The sequence below is a fragment of the Nothoprocta perdicaria genome, unplaced genomic scaffold, assembly GCF_003342845.1.
Source record: "Nothoprocta perdicaria isolate Ctin4 unplaced genomic scaffold, notPer1 scaffold_158, whole genome shotgun sequence".
Classification (NCBI taxonomy): Eukaryota; Metazoa; Chordata; class Aves; order Tinamiformes; family Tinamidae; genus Nothoprocta; species Nothoprocta perdicaria.
The window spans coordinates 389,648-408,044 of NW_020454738.1; the positions used below are offsets into that span (position 1 = coordinate 389,648).

An 18,397-nucleotide genomic window follows, 5' to 3' on the forward strand; every position below is an offset into this window, starting at 1 on the left:
CATATAGTACAACTCACACTGCATTTGCAGCTGCTCATCCTGACCTAAGTACAAGAACATGAAGCCAAGTTTGACAGAATTTAGGGGCAAAAACTCAAACTCCATCTCAAATTTACTGGATGTTGAAATGCTGTGTATTAAAAATGTGACAGAAATAAACTTTTCTTTTTTTTTCTGAAAAAGATTAAGAGTCTTTGGTGGCTAGTCCAGTTTTACACGCTGCTTAATTTGGTGTTGCAGCAAATTTGGAATTTACAAGGTGTCTAAGAGGCTTTTTCTCTTTGAGGTCAAGACCAGGATGGTAGCACTCGTTGCATTATGCTGGCCTGGAGCAACTATCAAAACTTGGTGCTGGAAAAGCATTCAGCTGGCTCCCCCCTATTGAAGCTTGCACCTACAGGGCCTCCTTTCCCAGCACATTGTCAAATGGATCCTACTGAACAAAATGTGTTGAACGTCTTAAGATAGAGATGTAGAGCATAGAGATGCACCAGTATTAGAGTAGCTGTCAGTTTGTTTTCAAATAAGCATACACAAGTGTTGTCTATTATCTACAAATATTTATTTTAACACTTGGATGTAACTACAGGAAGCCCTTGGCACTGATAGAAAATATTGATTCACTGTTAGGTTACAAAAATTTATACATAGCAAAATTTAATGCTCTTTACATAAAAATATTAGACTACTTAAACAAAACTTCAAAAACTCCCAGTAATAGCTACACTGAATTAGAAAAGAATTAGGCTTTAAGACACTGTCTCCATTATTACCCTTATGCAAACACTGGGCTAGAACGTCACCTGCGTTGCTGTAGAAATGTCTCCTTCATGCAACAGGTAAGAACAAACACTAGGCTATTTTGTCATATTTGCTCTACATTGATCAACTTTGCCCCTTGTTTTGAAACTGTCAAATTAGACTTCAATATTTAATAAAGAAAAACAAAACATATTTGATGTTAAATAACCCTCCAATGTCTTTTCATTTAATACTGACTTGAAGAAACTTGTGCTTCCTTTTATTTATATTCAGCAAACAGTCAAAACTATCAAACCACACGTCAGCTTAACATGGGTATGACTTATATATTTAGTTTTTCAAATGACTGATGTATTTTACTCTTCTCCTGACATTTATAGATATATCATATAGAACAAACACCAAATATACCATCACTAATATCAAGATATCACTGAATGCATCTGAAAAAAACGTTAATTAGAAGGCAGACTTCTATGGGAAATGACTTTAAAATGGCACCTTTTTATTTTTTTTTCTGAACACCACATTTTCTTAATGTTGTAGTTAACTTGTAAAAAGGAAAACACGTAAGCACTGACTATAAATTTGCTAAGCACCAAGATAGAGAAAGGTGGACATCCTGTATTCTGCTTTATGGCTGTAATTTTTTTTTTTTTTTTTTATTGTTTGTGTAAAACTCTACAAAATTACTCCTCTGCTCATTTGGAGCAGTTAAATTGGTGTCATTTTAATAAGGTAACACTTTCCACTTAAAATGTAGGATAATGGTCTCCTGCTGCTATATAAATGCTAAGACATTTATAGAAAATAAATATTAAGGCAAAGCTGACATTTATTTTCAAAGAAGGGGATCATTATCCAGATCCAAGGATCTACATTCCATTAAATAGTTAATAAAAAGATTAAAACTTGGGATGTATGTTCRACACTCCTGTAAGCACAGTAGAGTGACTGCTTCTTCATAAAAAAAAGTGGCACGAAAGTAGATTGCTGTTCCTGTGGCCCAGTTAAAGAGAGGCCAGAGACTGCCCTGGTGATGACTTAGTACTCTGGTAGATACTGCAACTGTGCTGTCAAGTGAGCACAAGCAATTAAAACCTTGAGCTAGCCACAGTTTCATTTGGTATGTAAATTGAGACTAAATCGCACATTGTGCATGTGCCTTTGTAAAGGCTCTGCACAAAGATCTACTGCTTGCTGGTTTGGACTCCCCCCCAGCTGCTTGGACATAGCAAATACCCAAAGTTGTAAGGAAGAATAATTTGGTCGCTAGTTGTGAAGTGTTGCCTTTTAAAATGCCTGGACTAAACCCTCCATTCTCTGTATTAAAGGATGGAAGATTACCCACGGGAAGCGTTCCCTATGTACATGTTCCCAGGAGTTGGAATTTGAAGCGTTTGCACTTCTGCATTATTTTGTTTGGTAGACACRTATCTGTACTGCAGAGCAGCTAGTTGCTGATTTGTCAGAGCTACCGAATTCTTCTGCTCAATTACTGTGGCAAACATTTATGTGAAAGAATTGAGTTGCTCTTTGGACCGAGACTGGATGTCCTGAAGCTCCTGCTCTTCTTTTGCTTTGATATCCTGGTAGGCCTGCATTTTGCTTGCATCCTTTAAGTAGGCCCAGTTAGAGGACAGTATCATGAGGAAGTGGATCTGGAAGAGAAGGGTGAGCATGATGGCTAGTGAGCATGTCAAGAGGCAAAGCAAGCTGCTAGTTAGATTAATAGACACTTTAAATTCATAACCAAAAGTTACTCTACGTTAATAAGCATTCTGTTACCAAAACAAGCACGGGGGCTACTTCCAATGAGCTCTAGGATTTTGCATGCTACTATTTAAGTTGGTTATTTAACAATTAGACAAAGTTAGTAGAAGTAATAAAAAGTGAGCTAGAGTTTTACTGATCAATTGAAATGCAGAACAGGGGAAAAGGAGAAAAAAAMCAAATGTTTTGCACGTGGCAATTTTTATAATGTGTAAACGAAAAGGTGCTCAGAAGAACCGCTTGCTAAGGTTGTGGTGTTTCTGTATATACAGGCACAGAATCTGCTACCTCTCGTTTTCCCCAACAAGCAGATGAGAATTCTGCCCCCACCCCCAAAAAAGAATAAAATTGTAAACAGTTTTATTTATGTGAACAAAGCTACATTAACATATTGAAAAATTAAACAACAAAACATGAGTCCAAAATTAAGCAAAAGCATGCAATCTCTGAGTTAAAGAAATCTTAATAATGTATTTTTATAACTACATTTTAAATGCCCATTGTCTAACTTTTTAAGTTTCATACCAAGTATAGAAATTGGTGGGTCTTTTGTTGCATTTTTTTTCCTCTAGTTTGTGAAGTGAATACATCTCTTTTCCACCTTCTTTTCAGCATACTTCATGCAAAAGAAATCTACATCTGAAAACACTGGTTCACCGCTCCTTTTTCACCATTGTACAAACGTCACTGATCTATGCATGGTTTTACTTCCCTTGTAATCATACTTACATTTTTGAGATCTGGCTACTGAGAAATCAGTTACTAAAGTCCAAGCCGTGCAGAAATTGAAGTTATCTAAACACAGCTTCTTACTATTCTGGGCTTCAAAAGAAGGTGATTGTTTTACGCAGAGCTAGTAGAAGGACATATTTTTTCCARAGAGAGCATGATTTGGCAATCACTTGAAAAATAAGTTTTAAGTAAAACAATAAATCAGTTTTATCATCCATACACCAAAAACAGGGGCCAAGAGATTCACAGTCCCTGGGCTTTGCCAAAAGATATTGGCATTACYTTGATTTTTGATAATTTTCATTTCATATCCATTGCATGCTCCMCGCTTCTTGTATTGGTGTTCAGGACAAAGAAGAACAAACTAGTAACTCTGACCCTGAACTGTTCCAGTTTTGTTTTAGAGAGAGATGATGGTTAGAAGCGAGCAGAGATTTTTACCTGAACACATCCCATCCTCGAAAGGATCRTTTATAACAGCCCTAGAGTAACTGAGTCCTCTCAACGTGAACAAATAGCCAGATCTCATCCACATCATAGTTCATATACAAGAAATCATTTGATTAATCTGATGAGCTAAATGGCGCTTACTGAAGCTATTTACAGTTACTGTAACAAAATTCAAAAAGCTAGACTTTTAGCCTAGGGTGTCAGTGGTATTTCAAGCTACGCAATGCAGCTCTTTACTGGGCTTATACAATTTAGAATTTAGTGCAGCAATCTTCCCGACTCTTAAACTTCAAAACAGCATAGTTATATGTAGTAGCCATCATGTAGATCAGCTGGTGGAAGAGAACAAAATACAGGATAGTAAGATACAAAAAGTTGACGGCCCAAGCCCMCTTGGGCAGTTTTTGATAACTACAACAGAGGTTATTCCGAGCTGCTTCCAGGACAGAGATGCAAGGTCAGTATTTTGCCATTTACCTTTAAGCACAGTCTACAAGCAGGCCTAAATTATCTGGTCAAGAATAGTGAATCTTACACCTGCTTTGGGCTGACAATAGGTTAGAATCTGGTGACTAGAGCAAGTGTTAGACACCGGAGGGTCACCGTCCCTTTCCCCAACTGCTGCCTTCACTGGCACTGCAGACCTGGACTAGTCACATTGCCTGGGCCCAGACAGGAAGAACAGGCGGTTACAAGCTACTGATCACTTCTAAACTACAAAAATGAAAAGAAATAATTTGACTATAAAAACTGCAAAGACAGGATTTTCAAGGAAGATATAAAGTTTTTTTTTTTTTTTTTTTTTTTTTCCTGAGGATGGAAGAAGTGAGTTAAAAAGAATTTAAGGTAAAAGCCTGGGACCTTCTGAACTGTGAAGACCAAAACTTGGTAAAAACTTTGCTACAAAAAGAGGAGTTCAGACAAGTTGAAAGTTTGCAGCGAATTACCAAGCTTTATTTTTTTTTTTTTTTTTAATTTCTTTTGCAGTTAGACCTTGTTACAGCTCCTACGGTTAGAAAACCACAGTCAGTGTCCAAGCAACTAAGCTGGACTTCGCTTGCTCTCCTTAATCGGCAGTACTACTATTTTTAAGATGCACAGAATTTAACTGTAAAATACCCCTAAACCTGGAAGGAACGTGTTACGTAAAAACACCACCAAAAATGCCACCTACCAGTGCTATGACAGTGGCACCAGCTCCAGCACAGGCCACAATGAACAGGTGATAAGACATGTAGAACTAAGGGGGAAAAATAAAGGAGAATGTGAAAAACGTGTAGGCATTGGGGGGTACTCTGTGCCTGCGCCACCGGGAGGCAGGGCCTGCAGGCCGGTTGTGCCTGGGTACCTCGTTCGTGTTGCAGATGTTCTCCAGGATGGGCCCGCACGCCTTGCCCGGCACCGCATTCCACGGGATGATGCCTGAAAGACCAGASGGAAAGAAACCCCTCATTCCTGCCCCCTCTCCCGGTCTTCCCCACCTCGCGCCCCGCTTCTGTGAACGGCCAYGTTGAGCAGCGCAGCTTTGCGTTGGCAGCAGGAATTAAAGCAACTCACTCCCATTTGTGCCTGCTCCTTATACCAAGGCTTGCTGCCAGGGTATGTTCTCAGATGTGGTTTTCCCATATGGCAGCCAAATGGTTGTTTTTCTGCGCTCCGGGTCCCGTCACACACCGACTACTCCACTCGCCCACTCGTAATTGAAAGGGATAATCTGCATCTCCGATACTTGGCACCTTTCAGGATTGTACTTGATATGCGATTCTTTACTAGATTAAGTTCTACTTGAGCAAGCAACTACTGTAGGGGAGTGTGAATATGGAGCCAGAGGAAATAATTTAGTACTAAAGGACTTTATTTTCTGTTTTAGTTCCAGTAGGTAAGAAAGCATGAGCTTTCTTGGAACACTGCTCCAAGAAAATTTGTCCTGCCATACCTCATGTCCYTTCAATTACTTTTCTGATCTGATTGAAAATGTAAGGACTAGATGGGATCTAGAAAGTTTAGAATAACCTAAACTTTTAGGCCTGTAATAGATGTAAAACACAAGAGGAAGTCACGCCTTGAAAGAGAAAAACCAACAGTCTCCTCAGTATACCCTGCTGTCCAAATGCAGCTGGTTGACGTTAGCAGCTGTGTAAGGGACAGATCATTTCAGCTTTCAAAAAGGTATTTTAGGATTTACTTCAAAGACAGTTTCTCTGCATGTTCAAAATACACTTGAAGCCACTGAGTTAGAGCTGCCACCACCACAAGGGTAGCTCAGGGACTCTGTTAAGAAGCTGCTGTTCAACCGATTTGGGCTGCTTTGCTTTTAAGGCATCTCAGCTTTTCATATTGCATGTAAATCCTGGATTGGAAAGCAAAATCCAAGCCATCTTCCTTCTTCAACTCTGAAACAGTGTCGCACTTTTGAACAAATTACTCCAGAGAGGTTGACTGACTTAGTTTTTTCTTAGGAAAGCCTAGCTGAACTTAAGCCAAAAGTAATGAAGGCACAAGCTTTTCTGCACAAGGGAAGCTGAAAAGATTAACTTAAGGAAAAATTCACCGTAAGCACTGAACCATTTGAAAAACTTGATGATATTTTGTTATTTTTGCACTCCTCTGCTACTGCATTTCCCTTCAGATTTTTACATGTCATTAGGAAGCCAAAACCTGCAATCAGGAGTCTTCCTCAAATATTAATGAGTGTAATTAATAATGCATTAATATTTGATGCAGAGTCTTAATTGCAGATTTTGGGTGTTTTTTAACCAAAAGTGTTTGATTACAGCAAAATTATATTGACTTCATATTTAAAACAGCTTTTTTTTTTTTTTTTTTAAGGGGATATTTGTAAAAGAAGTGGGTTCAAAGAGCAGAATCTGGTTATCTATTTCTTAGCTCTGTTTCTAAGCAGTTTATTTTGAGGCTGAACTATTTTTAAACCTAATATTATAGCACTGGAAACCGCTACAAAATCATTTAAGATAAATGACTTGCCAGTTCAAATTGATTGCATCTGGAAGGAGATCAATGTAATCTGAATTAATTAGAAAAGTAATAGCATGTACAGAGCTAGTAGACGCTGTTGCATTAGGTTCATCTGATATGGGTGAAACAGAACTACTGAAGCTAGACTGGGGAGAGAGGATAAAGCATTTAATCAGGATTAAAATAAGTACCGTATTGCCTGATATCCACGCAGATCTGGTCCCCTGGAACCGTCATATTCGTCTGAAGCGTTTTGATGGCTTCGCAAGTTGACCATATGTTATAGAACATAAAGACAGGCACAGCAGAGAAGCCAAAGACCCCGAGCCAGGCCACTCCCAGCACATAGGTGAGGAAAACAAACTGTGCAGAGAAAACAGACGCATCTCACGTTCTTTTCCCTGGAAGGAATACTTGAATATGCCTTAAAAATACCTTAAAATAACCTCTAAGTGCACATTCAGAAATTATGGTATAGAAAAGTTAATACCCATGCACAAATAAAAGCAGTGGCCCCATCATCCTGAAGGAGAAATTATGACTTCCCCAAGATTTTCAGCTATCTAGGAATTCTGATTGGAGGCTAAAACCAATAGAACACCTACAAAAATCAATTAAAGATTTTAACTGTAAAATTAAATGACTGCAAAATCAAGTATAAAGATACTAGCATCTCTATACAGCTAGCAAGTCAAAACAAGAGAGGAATCGATATCCACAAAGCCCTCCTGTTCTCCCTGATTTGTGTAATCATTTTTGAATGTAACGTTGGAGAATCCCTATTTTTAAAGGCGTACCATGTTCATCATAGCACAACTGAAAGCTTTAACTATCTAATATACATTGSCTAAGAGAAAATTAGTTTTGGTTACTTCACTTTAAAGCATCACAGATTTTTCCATGGAAATTTGCCAGTTTACCTTTTATAAAACAGTTAAGCGCATTTTCTCCAGCAAGGTTATAATGCATGACACTCACTGCGTTGGAAATCTCCGACTTGCCCCTCTCACTGGACTTCYTTCCTTTTACCTCTTTGCAGGGATCGCAGGGTGCAGGAATGCTGTCCCATGCTGTATGTTCCATTTTCCGTGCTGCTTATTTAACTGTACATTCCCWTAGAGCTTTTACTTTGTATACTATCGATGACTATTCCTGCAACTCTCCAATCTTGTTTAAAGCTTATGTGCCAAAAAAACTAATAGTGAGCTCAGAAAAAGTTCTCAAGGGGAAGATTTGCTCAGCTTGGCAGCAATGCTGAAGGACTGAACACATTTTGCAGAGGTGGAAGTTTCTATTGTCATCAGATTTTATCCAGACTACTAAATGACACTGGAAATACTGTACCAAACTTGGAGCAATTGGTGGGTTATATTTTACAGTTAAATAAGGTGGCATGTGGTATGTTGGGGAGGGAGTTAGAGGTATTTGCAAAAATAACACAAACACAAAATAACGCTGCTAGTCATGTATTTAAGCACAACTGAACTGAAGAAATGCCTTACTCTTTATTAGATAGTGCCACATAGCAGAATATGGCACTATCCAGAAGAATYGGTGGATTTTGGTAAGGACCAAGTGGGCCAATTTAAAGGATTTCTACATTTTTGCATGTGCAAAAGTGTTCATGGGAAGAAGAATATGAACCCCTGTCTCTTCGAGGACAGCTAAGAAATATACAYAACCTCTCTCACATTTACTACAGATAACTGTTGGAAATATTCTGCATCATCACAGCCATCAAAAATGATATAGGAAAGTTAGAAGGCTGCATAGAAGGCATTTCTAATGGCCATGACTGTCGCCACCAACCACTGATGCCTCTTTCTAGCTCCAAGCCATTACTCAATTCCTAAACTCTCTCCTAAAAAAATACATTAAAAAAAGAAGAAAAAACACATTTTGTGGCATATTTCCATGCATCACCCTGGTATTTGTATGAGCAGGCTGACAGTCATGAGTCTGCAACCACTCGGCTGCACAAACAATTATCGGCACTAATGGGATGCACATATGTGCGTGTGTCTACTGTGTTGCTGATCTTTGGAAAGGATGGATTTAGATATAATTTTGTTCCTCAATGAGGATCATACTTTCCAGGAACAAAGAAGAGTGGTAGAATAGCTGCTTAACTTGAAAATGATCATGTGTCTTATTTTTATTAGCTCTTAAAAAATTCAGTACGTATCCAGCATCCCCGAGCAGCACAGTGGAAAATTGTTATCCCTCTTGAAAATAAACATGCATCGCCTTTTCATTTAACCAGCTGAAAATATATATATATTTTTTTTAAGTACAGGATGTAAGTTGTATATTAAAATGCAACAATCACATCAAAAGCCTCTTCTCTCCCACACTTTCCCGTGGGCGATCTGTCATACTGCTTAGCTTCCTCCATAACTACGAGCTCTGAATTCAGATTTTCAGAAATAGCTTTGAAATCCTGTCTCAGAGACACAGCTATATTTCTGTTCTTGTAGAATACGCCCTAGGGGGCAATGTGGGTGAGAATCTGAAGTTTTATTTTTAGTTAAACTTTGTTTAAAATTTTGTCCTAATGCGAAAGTAGATAGGAGGAAAGATGGCCTGCAACATGAAGGCTTTAAGCGCTTTGGTTTATTGAAACAGACTCATTATTTTTTCTGTGTACCTTGATGTCCCATCTGCAAAAGCAGGGCAGCAATACTTGACTCRAGCACAAAGATGTTGTGAAGCTTCGTTCATTAAGGTCTGAAGGAGCCGGCCATCCTCAAGCAGAACTGACCATGGAAGTCACCTTACACCCTGTTACCCTGTTATTAAATGAGCCTGCAAACCACAACCATACCAGAGTCGACCTTTATGCGCCATTAGTGCTCTCCATGTTTAAAAGTATAAATTTAATTCCATCTCACACGGAGCATCTTAAAGTCAGCAGCTGTCACCAGGCTGGTTTAGAACTGTGGGTGTGACTGGATTTGTCCTCACAGTTCAAAGGAAGAGCAGCAACAGGGATGGGCTCTGACCACCCTTCAGGAATTTAAGAAGCGCAGGCAGAGATATCCTGTGGTTCAAAASCAGCATGAGAGGCTCAAACAGCACAAGGGCTGTTAGCCAGGCAGGACCGCCCTTTCCATGGCTAAAGCTACTCACCATCCCGCTGATGCAGCGGCCGCAGGCTGTCGTCTTGAACTCCCCATGCAGCTCCTTCACAGCGCTGGTTGTGTAAAAACCTTCTGCCAAAAGGATTATTCCATACAAGAAGAAAAACGATGCAATGCCGTAAATTACATACTGCATTAGYTGTATTCTAAAATGGAAAAGAAAACAAATGAAGATGTAATTAGGTTTCAGTCCCATTAAAGCGAAGCGAGTCTTCTCCAATCACAACAGGTATGAGATAAATCATTTTCCATAAAGACAGTCCAAGGCTCTCTAATCCATTTTAAATGCATGGGCCACAAGAGAGACTGCTGGTAGAGCTGGGCCCCTTCCCAGGTGAGCGATGCTGGTGTGCATTAGTCTTGCATCTGCTCCAGCACCCCTGGCTTGTGTTGCTGTTCTTATGCTGACTTGATACTAGTCACCAGCCTCGGGCCTCAATGCCATGTCCCCGCTATGGAGATGTTTCTTTCCCTATTTCTCATCCTGACAACTCTCTCATTCAAGGTTTGATAGGAGCAATATAGGGAAAACTCGGCAAAGGCTGGAGCAGAGCTGAACTATCCGACAGAGAGCAAAGTAATCTCCAATATTCACTGTTTCCAGAAAATCTAGTTAATGTATGTTTGCAACGCTCGGTAAATTCAGTGACATTTGATAGATACAAAACCCAGCAGATGTTGATAAGACTTCTTTTCCAGAAAGAACATTTTGCTCCATCATCTTGGGTGTGCTCCAGGTGTGCAGATATTTTCAGTTTCTTATGTCATAGCAGTATTGAACTCCCCAAGACATGACCCAAAGTACTTTTTTTTTCCTGTTTGGTTTTGTTTTTAATTTGACAGAAATATTTAGGAAATCTTTCAGTTTGAGTTAATCTAGGACTTAAGACATAGAGGGAAACAAGACCCCTGGCATAATGTCCCTTCTCTTGGATGTTACTTGAGAAGGTTCTTGAATCTCTCAAAATCTACCCTCTACACCGACATTCCCATGGCAGTTTTATTCTGGCTAGAAGAGATAAAGGAAAAGAATCATCACTAAATATCATTAATCCAATTCAGCCTCTGAACTTGACTGTTTTGGAAGACCAGCATCCCRAATCTTCCACACACCATTTGTTCTAGTCTCCAAAACAACACTCTGTTATAAGCAAAAAGCTATCAAAAAAAAGATTTTTTTTTTTTAAATAGAATTAGACTGTTTGGTTTGTGGGCTTTTTGTTTGTTTGTTTTGTTTTGGATGAAGCTACTTACAGAGCACAAAAAAAAAAAAAAAAAAAAAAAAAAATTTAGTCATCCATGCTGCCAGATCTTTAATGATACATTTTCTCCCTTCAGATGCTTACTCAATTCTTACCATACTCCCCTAATGACCTTGGCGGCACACATCGGCAAGGACCATCTGCGTGTTTTATCTTAATTTAAAGAAAAATGATGACTACCCACTTATACAGATAATGTTATCCAGACATACTAGTACACCCCTTATATCAAAATAGGATATTGCTCATTTAAATATATATTTAAGTAGCAGATATGTTTATTTTTCCAAAATAATTAAAAATAACACCTGCGCTGCACAGCATGAAAAGAATTTCAGCATCATTTGGAAAAAGAGTAAAAGTAATAAAAATAGATGAATAAGGGGATTCGTTTTCCTGTCCTCAGCAGTCCTGCTCCCCCTCGCTCCTTCCCCAGGGCGAGCGCAGCCCCGTGGGGGTGGCCGCACGTGGGGCTTGCAACCCCAGCTGCTTTGGAGCTCTGTGCTAGTGAGTGTCCTGCTCCTGGTGCCAGCGTGAAACTGCTCACGTAAAGGCCCCTTGTGCCACCTACCTTTTCTACAGCGAGCGAGGTCAGCGCAGGGCGCTAACACCCCAGGAGAGGGAAAGCCTGGCACCGGTGCCAAGAACTGGGACACTTGTCCCTGCGGGTCCTCAACGCTAAGGGAAATAAGGGCTTCATCCCATGGGAGCAGAATGCCGACAGCAGCCTCTGTGCAGGGGTATTCCTGTGGCTCAGAGATTCCTGCCATTTCCGCAGCTCCTTTCTCCTTTCAATGGTGACCAGTAACGGAACTAGAGAAAAGGGCCACAAACTGAAGCACCAAAAGTTCCACAGGAACTTAAGGAGACAAATTTCTTAACAGTGAGGGTGACAGAGCCCTGGAACAGGCTGCCCAGAGAGGTTGTGGAGTCTCCTTCTCTGAAGATCTTCAAAACCCACCTGGATGCCGCCCTCTGCCCCGTGCTGTAGGTGACCCTCTGTGCAGGGGGGTTGGACTGGGTGATCTCTAAAGGTCCCTTCCAGCCTTAAGGATTCTATGATTCTGTTTTCACTGAGAAACCTTGGGAACATGAAAGCTACTAGTATGCGCTGGCATTTATTTCTGAAGACTATAGTAGTAAAGATGAGATTTTAAGCTCTTTCTAGACTTCTCTCTGCCCTTCTTCTGTCCGTTGCACAGCAGTCCCCCTTATTCTGAGGAGGGAATGCTCAGAACAACTCTTTCCAGTTCTTCCTATTATTCCTACACAGTGTGTGTTCCCCAATCAATACTATTTCTTTATTTGTTCTAGTCAGAGTCAGGATTGCTCCCCTACACTCTTGCGAATAGGAACTGTGACACCTCCAGCCTCCATCAAACTTACCATGAAACCTAATTTAAATGTGGGGCTGCTCTGTATGTAAAACAGTTTCCTGGTTCTGGGTGTAACTTTGCTTTCTGAAGAAGACTGGGCACAACTTGGGAACAGTAGCCACAATGCAGGTGTTATAAGGGTCTCCGAGAACCAATGTCACGAATACGAACAGGTCAGGGAGAACACACACTGGTTCTCCGTGTGTGCACRCTGAGAAACACCAAGACAGACAACAATATCCAGGACTGGAGGCTGAGCTTTGACTCCATCTCCGTCCACTTCCAGTCCAAGGGTGCTTTGATGCCTCTCCTTCACGAAACAGGGGAACGGGGGGCATACTTACACTTCGCTCAGCAAAGCATGGTCGCTGGCATTTGTGGAGAAGTGCTGCTCGAGGATGGAGACGGTTCCCGTGAGCGCCACGTGGCCGCAGCCGCAGAACAGCGCGACCCCCGAGAAGCAGAGGATGGTGGCCACCAGCGAGGCATAGGGAACACCTCCCAGGCACTTAATGCAACATTCAAAGCAACCTGGGCAGAAGGRAGACAGCAAAGCAAACAGCGTAAGCGACGAGCAAATTAGGAGGACAAGAATATTCATTCTTCACGTGGCAAAAGCAGCAGGGCCTAAAATAGCAGGAGATGGACTTGCTAAGTGGAAATCTATAGATGGTGCAAGAAAGAGCCACCCTCTGAAGCAGTGACCTACAGATCTGCTGGTGTRAGCCTGACGCCTAGACAGTGGGGCTGAGTGCTCCTGCCTTTATGGGCAAGAGGAGATCAATGAGACAGCCTATGAAATGGAAAAAGGGAAAATCACTTGTCTAAAGTGATCCATTGTGATTCAGCTGCTGATAGAGAGCTCACCACACTGCAGAGTTACTCAAATTAGCAACACGAGCACCAGGTACRCCGGAGCCACAAGCCAAAGAAGCAAATACTCAAGACAATGAAGCCTTCTGGATAAAATCAAGATAATTTTGCACATTCATTGAAAGAGGAGTACATTTAGATGTGCAAAACTTTGCTGCTCTGCACTTATTCATAGCTGCTGCGTACCTTTCTGTATATATGCTTATAATCTTATATCAACTTAGATATTTAAATAACAAGAAAGTTGAGTAGAGGCCAAAGAGTGGCAAAGACAACATGCTAATAACAACAGTGAAAAGCTGTATTGCACACACCATATATTTCCCATTTTATAGGATGTAATGGATTTACCATGATCTCAGAATACAGTCTGTGGTAGCACAGTCAAAGTTTGGATTAAATGTATGGTTTAAATCGTCTGAGTTAACAAAACACAAACCAAACTCCAGAACCGCTGCTCAACAAACACTGTAAAAAGATAGTTGCAACAGAATTATCCAATTCCTCCTGACTGCTCTGCCCAAAAATCCATCTGCTTGCAGAGCTGGGAAATGTAAATCGGAAACAAACACAGCTTTTAACTGTGTTATAATGGTAATGGCAATCCATACCAATTCATTACTTCAGGGTGATGGCATAAAGCTGTCTCCATTAATGCACATTTCATACAACTGTGCAAAACATAAGCCATTAAGCTACTGCTTAATGGAACTACCAGTGTAGCAGAGAGCAGAAACAGTCTGTTTTTCCTAATAGAAGGCGTTAAATGAATAAACCGTTTGAACGTATGGAGGCAGCTGGCGAGCGCGTACATCGTGCTTCCTGTCCCAGGAATTCCAAGTGAAGATCAGCAAGACACCATCCATCAAGTGAGGCAAGGTTATTTTTATCCTCCTCACTTTCCCACTAATGAATGACTTACAGAGCCGGCACTTCCATGAAGCACTGGGGAATAAAACACACGCAGTAATTGAAAGCTTTCCCATTTCGGAAATGTAAAACTCTCATTTTAGAAAGTCACTAGCAAGTGTCCCAATCAGGCTTGAACAGCTATCACCACCGAAATGACTTATGAAATGCCACTTCACTAAGTGTAGACAAGATCTAATTGTATGGAAACAAGCCTAGGAAGCTTTTACAGACAAACCCCCAGCTGGAATCCACTCAGTAAGAACTATCTTCATGACAAAAATACTGCAAAATGAACAAATACTGCAGCTTGGGATGTGGTGGGGACAGAGCACGGCAAACAAAATAGAAATGAGCGCTGTCAGAGGGAGCTGTCTCTGGTGTCCGTCTTGTCACAGAGGTCCAGGTCAAGTTCAGACACTAAACCTGGCAGCCCTTGTTGTGGCAGTCTCGGGTGTTTGCCCACATGGAAACTTTGCTCACAAGTCACCTCAGACACAAGGTTATCTCATGCACCTCTGCCTCTGCTGCCCGATCTGGATGAAATCTCTAGGAGTTAACCCAGGAAATCTCTAGAGTTAACCTAGTCTTGCACCTGGTACAGGATTAACCACAAAGGTCTATCAGAGTATAGCAAGGATCTGATCAAACAGAACACACTTCACATGCACGTGGTCACAGCCCAGCACATAAAGGTCCTTCAAGTCCTACTCCTAAAGAAGAAGGTAACTAAACACCAGGTCAGTTGGTGTGGAGGTTCATCCTAATCCTGATCACACTGATCCAAAGGATCCCATCAGAGATGGGATATAAAAACAGGTGGAAGCAAAATGAAGAAACTGGCCTGGTCTGGAAGAAAAGCTTCAGTCTGATTGACTAAAAATCTATAAAATACGGAATTCAAGATTAACATCTCTGCAACTGCATGCCCATTGACAGGTATCCACAATGCAGAGCCTGCTTTATGTAGGACACTCATCTGGGAGAATCTGCAAGGTCATTTAATCTGCAGAGATTCCAATATGTGCTATTAATCCACAGATCCCTGTTGCAACCCCTTTCCCCTTCCAAGCTGTAGGCAGTAGCAACCAGGCTCTTGGCTCTACTGTCTGTATCCTTTCTAAGCACTCTACAGCACAAGTATTTATTTATTTATTTATTTATTTATTTATTTATTTATTTATTTATTTATTTAAGGAATTAAAGTCTTTGGGTGCTCCTCACTGTATCAGAGCAGACCATTGACAAAGCATCCCAAAAAAGCTTTCTAAATTAGCAGCACTATTAGGGTGAGACAGAAAGATGTTCAGATGGGGAACTCCAGCAGCTGTTTGTTCTTGCATCAAGAGGAACCAGAAGTCCAAAGAGCAAACAGGGAAATAGTTCACTGTCAGCTTGCAAGTACATGAAGCATCATCTCAAGGCAGCAGGTTTCCAAAAGACATAATCCAGTCACATAGTCACTCTGTCCRTAAACTGACACTAGAGCACAGCCATTCTGGCCAAGGAGAACTGCATGGTGGGGCAGAGCCTCATGCACCGCCCTAGACCAAACCATGAACATTCTTTGTGAAGAACATAGGGCCTCATGCCTAGCCTGAACRATATAGCTGATAATAACCAGAAACATTGTTCAGCTGAAATTAAAAGTTCATCAGGCGCTAAGATATACTTATCAAGCTTCTCAAACTACTATTGAAAGAAAATTGGGTATTTCTTTCAAATATTTAAGCTTTCTAGGCAGTCTTCATGATCTTTCCATAACTCCACATCAGCAAGCATCTTCATAGCGTGCACTTGAAAACCTATGGTCATGTCTCCTTATTAAATACTCATTTTTACAACATAATTTGATAATACGCTGATGACAACTGCAGACCGACAGCTTGTTAACTAAATATTTACAGGGCTAATAAAAGTAAGCAGCATTTTTAAAAAAGAACTTTAGTTCCAGTTCTTTGTTCATTTTTGCTTTTCATGGGGCCAATACACTGAAGTTTTCCTCTGCAGATCCACTTCCAGCATTGCAGTGTAAAATGATTTGAATATCAAACTGTGCAGCACAAACCCACATCACCGCATCTCCCGTTTCAATGGCCATTTTGTGCAAGGCATCACTAGAACCTTTTGTGCAACTCAGCAGAATAAAAACATTTTTTGTCCTCAGGCTGGTGAGCAGCAGTTGCCATGGAGGCCGGTTAATAACAGCCCAATGATTTGCCCAGAGCTGCCTCTGATCTTGGCTACAGATTTAACACACTCTCAGAAGGAGGCCAGCTGAAACAAGGACCGAGATTATTCTCTAGGGAATGAATGCTATTAAACACACACACACGCACAAATATTCTTGCTAAAGGACAAAAATAAAGAGAAGAGAGAAGAAAAGAAAAAGGAAAAAAAAAAACAGGAACCAACTATTCTTTTAATCTCCTGGAAACTATCAGCCACAGGAAATTGGTAAAGGATGAACCTACATATGTACCCAAATCAGGAATTGGTTGCTTAATGTAAAAAAAGAATAATTATACAAAGTTCCCAGCACTGTACAGGCATTACATATATGCAGAGGCTTAGCCATTCAATTTCCCATGTCAAATGGCAATTGTGTGGCTAAACCTTCTTTGGTYCTCTAAGTAAGGGTTTAAGATTTAAACACAGAAAAGCAAGGTAATGCGGAATTAATGGGAAGTGGTCTTAAAAAAGCAATCCTCAGGCTCCTGCTCATCCTGCTAAGGTCAGGACAAACTGGAACGACAAAATCTGTGCTTAGGATATGAAAACATATCGCATGCAGGTGCAATGGGATAAAAGCTTGGGTATTCCCGGGATTTCATCTGGGAGGTTAACATGCTGGTTCCTGAGCTCCAGGTTTGGAAAGCATTCACCTTCTGCAAGTGTGAAACGCCTTTTCAGAAATCTGGGCACGTGGTACATCTCTCCAATTTCTACATGAAAAAAGACACATGGCGTGTTGCACCACACAGCCATAATTTCTGCTATGTTCAGCATTGCAGTGAACAGAGTAAGTGCCGAGGAACTGTTTTTATGGAAAGATTGTAAGAGACCCAAGGCAAAAAAAAAAAAAAAAGCACTAGATAACATCTTAAATACAGCCATTGCACGTAGATCTGGTTCATTATCACACATCACATGAGCCTGGTGTTGGAACATTACTCCCAATTCACATATAAATGTAAGAGGACACTTCACATTCACCTCCTATTTCACCACTGTGGAAGATTGCCTAATACCAAGCATGCATGATACCACAGGAATCTTAAACGACACCATGGATCTTCAATAGAAAATTAACTTTATGTCAATGAAAGCAAGTGCCAATTTTACCTTCTGCCACCTACTGTATTTTTTAAAATCTCCATTCCAAATAGCCTTATGCATGGTAGAAGCACATTTGCATATCTCACTGTATGACTGACAGCTATGGGGTAGGTGGTGAAGAATGTGGGAATATGCTAATACCACAGAAACAAAAATGGAATTTGCCTCCTCCTTCCCTGCGCTAGGATAAGATGCTACCTAACACTAGCGTCTGCTTCTCAAATCTATCACCCACACCAGCAGGCAAAGGTCAGTGACAGCAGTACCGTGAGTTAAAATATTTAGTCTTCCAGGGGTAAGTTTAAAGTGTATGACAATTTTTTCTGTCCACACTTTAATAGGGGGCACTAAAATAGAGCAGGCTTCATGTTCAAGCACTTGGAAGCCTTTGTTAAATYCTCACCTTACCTCTTGCCATTCATCTTAAATTCTACTGATTTAGAAAACATGACACATTAAGCTAAAACCTTTGTTATTAATTTACAGTAAATGCTCACACACCGGTTGGGGATTAAGTAAATTAGWCAGACAGGGTAAGCGATCAGCTCAAATAAAGCAAATTTTCTTTGTATGCCCTTCTTAAAGCTGCTCCACAGACCCCTTCCTTTCAAGTTCAACCTTTCCTAATTTTGCCTTTCCCTGCCCCTAGCCTCCTTCTCTCCAAATGAGAAGTATTGTGAAATCAGCTTAATGCTGAGGAAAATCTCTTTGTGAGTGCAAGATATTTCATTCCAGGGTGTCTCATGGCCAGGTTGGCAATCTCCCCTTGCCTTCCCCTCCTCATAGAGGTGTGAATCAATAACTG

At 40.7% G+C, this 18,397-nt stretch overlaps 1 protein-coding gene across 4 annotated transcripts in view; it reads right to left on the reverse strand.

The window, feature by feature from the left end:
* Nucleotides 1–541: 541 nt before the first annotated feature.
* GPM6B (glycoprotein M6B) overlaps nt 542–18,397 on the reverse strand; it is a 106,149-nt gene continuing 88,293 nt past the window's right edge. For all 4 annotated transcript variants that reach the window (XM_026035304.1, XM_026035305.1, XM_026035303.1 and 1 more), the window contains exons 2-7: nt 12,816–13,002; nt 9,823–9,979; nt 6,885–7,056; nt 5,066–5,139; nt 4,892–4,957; nt 542–4,049 (exon numbers count right to left, since the gene is read on the reverse strand). In XM_026035304.1, the coding sequence (XP_025891089.1) occupies nt 3,969–4,049; nt 4,892–4,957; nt 5,066–5,139; nt 6,885–7,056; nt 9,823–9,979; nt 12,816–13,002 (737 nt within the window). In that variant the 3' untranslated portion in view covers nt 542–3,968. The remainder of the gene's footprint in view (nt 4,050–4,891; nt 4,958–5,065; nt 5,140–6,884; nt 7,057–9,822; nt 9,980–12,815; nt 13,003–18,397) is intronic.